The 6,632-nt window shown below is 35.5% G+C and overlaps 1 protein-coding gene across 1 annotated transcript; it reads left to right on the forward strand.

The window, feature by feature from the left end:
* The first annotated feature begins 3,308 nt into the window (after window positions 1-3,308).
* Window positions 3,309-6,015, forward strand: LOC141695678 (uncharacterized). Its single transcript, XM_074499906.1, has 7 exons — window positions 3,309-3,390; window positions 3,478-3,926; window positions 4,063-4,228; window positions 4,378-4,439; window positions 4,591-4,842; window positions 5,101-5,404; window positions 5,510-6,015. Exons 1-7 carry the CDS (start codon window positions 3,309-3,311, stop codon window positions 6,013-6,015), a joined length of 1,821 nt encoding a protein of 606 aa, XP_074356007.1.
* Window positions 6,016-6,632: the final 617 nt, after the last annotated feature.

Raw genomic sequence — 6,632 nt, forward strand, 5'->3', positions numbered from 1 at the left:
AGGAGCATGTACACGCACAGTTTGTTTGCGGGACAGAGCAAATCTATATTATCTTAAAGGATACTAATGCCCATTTAGAATTTAACCACTAAATTTACCCATGAATTTATCCATGACCCACTATCCATGACCCATTTAATTTTTTTACACATAAAATATTGTATTATACACATATCCATGGATCTTTTAAGATTTAAATATTTTATAACCCATATACAAACTAACCTATTATACAGCTAGACCCCCTAATTATAGCAACTGATTAGTACGTTCAAATTTTTTTGATTTTTTTTCTCTCTCAAACTGGTGCTAAATGTAGTAACTGATTAATAGGTTTCCACTGATGTTCTTCTCAATCCAACGATTTTGCTCCGCCGATCTCCTGTCAAGCATGGATTCACGCTCCCTGGAAGGCTCAGGCTCTGCAAGGACATCACTTTTAGGTTTGATTTGATCATGAATAACTGTTAACTATCATGCACGTTAAGTGTTACATGATTTTGAATGGTTTTATATTTTTGTCCGTAGGGCTGAAACGTTTGATTCGTAGTCAAGATTCATCATATCAGGGCTCAAATTAATCTTCTCTATTCCAGGCTATCACAAGTTTTCCTGTTTCTGAGTCGAATGGTGAATATCATTTTTCCTCTTACATTTTGTATGTAGATTGTAATCTAATTCATGTTCTTATATTCGTCTCATTGAATCAGTTGTGAAGCGTAGAAACGTATGTGTTGAAAAAGAAAATCAGAGTCCCAATGTTACAGTCTCGAATACACAGTCACCAGGTTCTGCATTATCATCTGGTATGTTTTCCATTATATTTGTTTATTATCTGTCACATTAGTGAATGTTGGGAACTCATGATTCATATGCATTTTGTAGTTGGATTTAGGTCTCCTTTACAACCATTATTCGATAGTAATACAAATGTATTGCGTGATTTCAGTCCACACAATCCATCTAATTTTGTTGCTGATGTTTCGTCTAATAGAACCACCCGGACTTCCTTCACAGGTATTTCGATTTTTTTTACCAATGTAAAGTGCAGAAGTGGGAATGTTTGTATGACTATTTGTTCTGTTTTTTTGTTGTAGATTTGAAACGTATAAGCAAAAGTGTGGGTTTGAGACCTCTTGGTGGATCAAATAGCACGCCTGTCAGTGTACAAATTTCACCTATTTCGGGGATTACAGTTGAAGAGATTAACACTCCAATTGCTAGGCGCATGGATCGACCTGCTACACTCTTAGATATTACCAATTTTCCGTGCACGTTATATTATAACTTTATACTGAAATAAAGATTTTTGTATGCTCGTATGCTCTGTTGCGTTTACTAAATTGCTAATATTATATTATGTTGTTTGTTACAGCTGTGAAACGTAGAGTACGTGGTCGCAATATTGAGAATATTTTAGCTATTAATAACAGTGTTTCAACGAATAACCAAGAAAAAAAGATTACGCCTTCAGAAGAATCATGTGTGTTACCTATTAATCAGTTTATGAAATTTTTAATTTATAAAATTTGTAATACTTTATGTTTTATTTGTTGTTATGACCAATAAGAATCCATTGTTATTTCTTGCTGCAGCTAAGAAATGTAGATTACGTGGTCCTAATATTGATAATATGAAGACAATACCACAGCGTAAGTTTTGTGTGATGCACATTAATACATGATTATGCATGTTCATTTATAAGATTTCATTTTTTTTACTGTTGTGAAAACAATTAAAAATCCATTTGTGTATTTTGTTGCAGCTAAGAAATGCAGGGTACGTGGCCCTAATATTAAGAAGATTTATACAGATCCCATGTGTACGTTTTGTTATTACATGTTTTCTGATATACGAATTTATAAAAAAATTTACCTTGCTGGGATTGATCCCATTATTACCATTCACTGATTTGTATGCTGAAGTATTTGTTCACTCTTCAGCAGTGATAGGAAAAAGACATAATATTGAGAAGATTTATACAGATCCCATGTGTACGTTTTGTTATTACATGTTTCCTGATATGCGAATTTATAAAAATTGATCCCATTATTACCATTCACTAATTTGTATGCTGAAGTATTTGTTCACTCTTCAGCAGTGATAGGAAAAAAGACCTGGTACATCCTCTATGAATAATGGTGACGCATTGTCAAAGTCCAATAAAATATTTTAACATGGATGAATGAGTCAACCTGCGACGTCTCCTTTACGTACAAGTTTTCATAATCCCCATGAACTGAAGTCAAGAAAGAGTAAAGGAAAGGATAAAGAACAAGCATCTCCAGAAAAGAGGAATTTGATATCAGATTTTGACAATGTGTTTTCATTTGTGGATTCTGAGTCAAGTGATTCAGATGTTGGAATTGATGATATGTATCATGATGACATGGAAGAGGTAATATTGAATCCGAATTTTTGGCGTGGATATATGGATCTTGGTCCTCCGTCAAAGTTGTGCAATAAATGTGGTGCTACTATGTGGAACGAAGAGCGTAATAATAAATTATGTCCACGTAAAGAGCCCATATTTTCTATGTGTTGTCGTAATGGTCAGATATATTTGCCAAAAGAAAGGCCGCCACCAGAACCACTAGCTTCTTTGTTACTTGGTGGTGAGAAATCGAGGCATTTTAAACAGTACATAAGAGTGTACAACTGCATTTTCCAATTCACTTCCACCAGTGTTAAGATTGATAACTCAATAAACATAGGTAGCTCTCCGTATTATTTTCGCTTACAAGGTCAAAACTATCATTTGGTTGGGAGTTTAGTACCGTTAGATGGATCTTCACCCAAATTCTGCTAGCTCTACATATACGACATGCAGAATGAGGTTGAGAATAGAATCAATGCAATGGGAGGTGCTTCTGACAATGTTGATCCAGATATTGTCGAGAAACTTTTAGGTATGTTAGACAAGAACAATGAGTTAGTCAAAACTTTTCGCATGGCTCAGAATCGATTTGAAAATGAAGAGCTGGATGAGTTTAAGTTAGTCCTCATATCATCTCAATCTTCTAGCGGTAGACCAAACCATATTACTCCATCTGATGAAGTTGCTGCTTTCATTGTTAGTGATGATACGGATACCGGTGGTATTAGAGACACGGTTGTGAATTCCAAACAAGAAGGATTGAAGAGGATATATGAAACAGATCCACATTTCATGCAGTTGCAATATCCACTACTATTTCCTTGAGGAACCGAGGGTTATCATAAACGTACACCTCTGATAAGCAATAAATACTTTGAAATAGAGAATTTAGATGATGAAGACCTTGATCCTGACTCAACACAGAGGCGACATGTTTCATGACTCAACACAGAGGCGACATGTTTCACTAAGAGAGTATTATTGTTACAAGATTATGATACACAATTATGAAGGTATTTATTAGAAGTAAGCAATGTGATTAGAATATAAAATGCATAATGGCTATGTGCATATTCTCACCATCGTCTCATTAATTTCAGGTTTAACGCCACACCTTGCTGGACGTTTATGGCAACAATATGTTGTGGATCAGTTTGCTGCCATTGAACAATATAGATTAGACTGGGTTTCAATGCATCAAACTACCATGCGTGCTGATTTGTATAATTCAGTGCGTGATGCTCTCAGTAAAGGAGACCATGATCCAATGCATGTTGGAAAAGCTGTTATATTGCCTGCTTCATTCACTGGATCCCAACGATACATGTCTCAATACTTTAAGGATTCCTTGGAGATATGTCGTGCAATTGGTCATCCATCCTTATTTCTCACCATGACTTGCAACTCAAAGTGGCCAGAGATACAAGAAATGCTTAAATTGTTGCCCAATGTTGATCCCGTTGATGCACCAGATATTGTTTCTCGCGTGTTTAAACTGAAGCTTGATCAGCTATTAGATTTGATTAAAAAGAAGAACTACTTTGGAAGTGTATAGGAGGTAAATTTATTTTACTGGACACCGACAATTTTGCATTTAATTTTTTTAATCATATCTACACACATGCATAGATCTAATATTTTCTTTACTTATGTTTTGCACAGTTATGCATGTAATTGAATTCCAGATGCGAGGTTTGCCACACGTGCATATGCTAATCTGGCTGAGCCCTGAAAGCAGACCTAATTCTATTGAAAAGGTTGACCAGTTGGTTTCTGCTGAAATACCAGATAAGAATTCTGATCCAATAGCATATGAAGCTGTTAAAAACTACATGATGCATAAACCCTGTGGTAAAGACTTATACACATCTCCATGTATAGTTAAAGGAAAATGCATGTGTCATTTTCCAAAGAGGTGTGAATAAATAGAATGATACATATGTTATGTAATAAGTCTATTTTATTATTAATCTCGACGCATGTAATGTTTTGTTTTGCAGGTTTAATGGTAATACCTATTTTGACGATTATGGTTTTCCTGTTTATCGGAGGCGTACCACTGGTAGAGTCATCAATAAAAAGGGATCAACCTTGAAAATCAATATGTAGTTCCATACAATCGAGATCTTTTGTTGCGGTTTCAGTGTCATATAAATCTGGAAATTTGCAACAGTTCAAGATTGTAGAAATATCTCTTCAAGTACTGTTTAAAGGGTCATGACACTGCTACAATGTTGTTGAAGAAGAAAAGTAACAAATTAGGGAGTGAACAAACTGCAAGATCCGTGAAGAATTTGGATGAGGTAAAGAATTTTCTTGATGGTAGATATGTTTGTGCATCTGAGGCATCGTGGAGGATTTTTGGGTTAGACATTCACCATCGTTCCCCAAGTGTTGAACGCTTACCAATACATTTGCCCGGTCATAAGTACCTGAATTTTCAGAGTTCTGCAGATTTGGAGAATGTGTGCAATAATGCAACTTCCAAAAAAAGTAAACTAGAGGCTTGGTTTGTAGCTAACAGTGAATTTCCACAAGCTCAAAATTTTACATATTCTGACTTTCCCACCCAGTTTACATGGATAAAGAAAACTGCTAAATGGAAGCTTAGATAAAGAGGTGATGTGGTTGGGAGGCTAGCAGAGGTTCATGCAACAACTGGTGAATTATTGTATCTTCGAATGTTGTTACTTAGATGTAAAAGTGTTTTATCTTTCTCTCAGTTGTGCACTATTGATGGAACTACATATGATACATTTAAGGAAGCATGTGGTGTTCTTGGTCTGTTGAATAATGACAAGCAATGGCATGGTGCTTTGGAAGAAAATGCATTCTCAGCTATGCCAACCCAAATTCGGGCTATGTTTGTTAACATACTGGCATATTGTTCAGTGTCTGATTCGCTTGCGCTATGGGAGAAACACTGGCCAGCATTGTCAGACGATGTTCTTTATATTAGGCGTAAGATTTCAGATAACATTCATTTAACACTGTCCGAGTATGAAATCCAGAACTATGCTTTAGCAAGTGTGTGATCAGTATTAAATATTTAATACGTTTATTACATTGTAGTATTATTTTTTATTATTTTTATTTAGATGTCGGAACATTTGACAATTTTTTTTTGTGCAGAAATTGAAAAGTTGTTAAATGATGTTGGTAAGTCCTTAAGAGATTTTCATATAATGCCATTTCCTGATGAACGATTTTTCCACACTTTTGTCAATCGTCTCATTGTTGAGGAAACTAGCTGCAATAAAGAAGAATTGAGACTTAATCATGACAAAGCTCATAAAAATCTGAACTCAAGGCAGCTGGATGTATATAATGCAGTTGTTGATAATGTAAATAGAAATAAAGGTGGAATGTTTTTTGTTTACGGGAGTAGTGGATGCGGTAAAACGTTTCTTTGGCAAACTCTTTGTTCACGTTTTCGATCAGAAGGAAAGATTTTTCTTCCTATTGCAGGCTCAGGAATTGCTGCTACACTTCTTCCTGGTGGCCTAACAGCTCATTCTAGGTTTAAAATACCGCTTAAATTAGATCAGAGTTCTATTGCTGGAATAAAACATGATACAGACATTGCAGAGTTGATGCAGCACAAAAGTCTTATAATATGGGATGAAGCTCCAATATAGCATCGCTATGCATTTGAAGCCGTAGACAGAAGCTTGCGAGACATAATGGCTGCCGTTGATGTAGAACGAGGAAAAAGACCCTTTGGTGGTATTACAGTTGTTTTTGGAGGCGATTTTTGACAGATATTACCTGTTCTGCCTAAGGCTGGAAGGGCTGAAATAGTGAATGAATCATTTAACAAATCCCAGCTTTGGAAATCTTGCAAGGTCTTTCTTCTCACTCAGAACATGAGATTACATTCAGGTAATTCTGAAGCTAGAAATAAAGTAATAGCTGACTTTAGTAAATGGCAACTTGAGATTGGAGACGAAAAAGTTGAATGCATTGATACTCATCGTGCAGATATTGAAACTGAGTTTGTAGTTCCTGATGAATATGTTGTCAAGAGTCCCTTGAAAAGTCCCATTAAAACCCTAATTGACATTATATATCCAGATTTTTAGAATAACTTGCATTCACAGGAGTATCTGAGATCGAGATCTATTTTGACTCCAACAAATGTTGTAGTTGATGATATCATTGCACAGATTCTTGAGAGAGTTTCGGGTAATATGCATACTTATCTCAGCCAAGATTCAATTGAAGATAGGGGTGTTGAAGATAATGACTTTGATTC

This window comes from Apium graveolens, chromosome 11, assembly GCF_009905375.1.
Source record: "Apium graveolens cultivar Ventura chromosome 11, ASM990537v1, whole genome shotgun sequence".
NCBI classification, from domain to species: Eukaryota; Viridiplantae; Streptophyta; class Magnoliopsida; order Apiales; family Apiaceae; genus Apium; species Apium graveolens.

Bases quoted from the DNA above. Each gene is read 5' to 3' on its own strand.
- LOC141695678 (XM_074499906.1), top strand. From the start codon at position 3,309: ATGTTTCATGACTCAACACAGAGGCGACATGTTTCACTAAGAGAGTAT. The intron at 3,391-3,477 runs GTATTTATTAGA...CATTAATTTCAG, and splicing joins TATGATACACAATTATGAAG to GTTTAACGCCACACCTTGCT. The intron at 4,440-4,590 runs GTAGAGTCATCA...TACTGTTTAAAG, and splicing joins TTATCGGAGGCGTACCACTG to GGTCATGACACTGCTACAAT.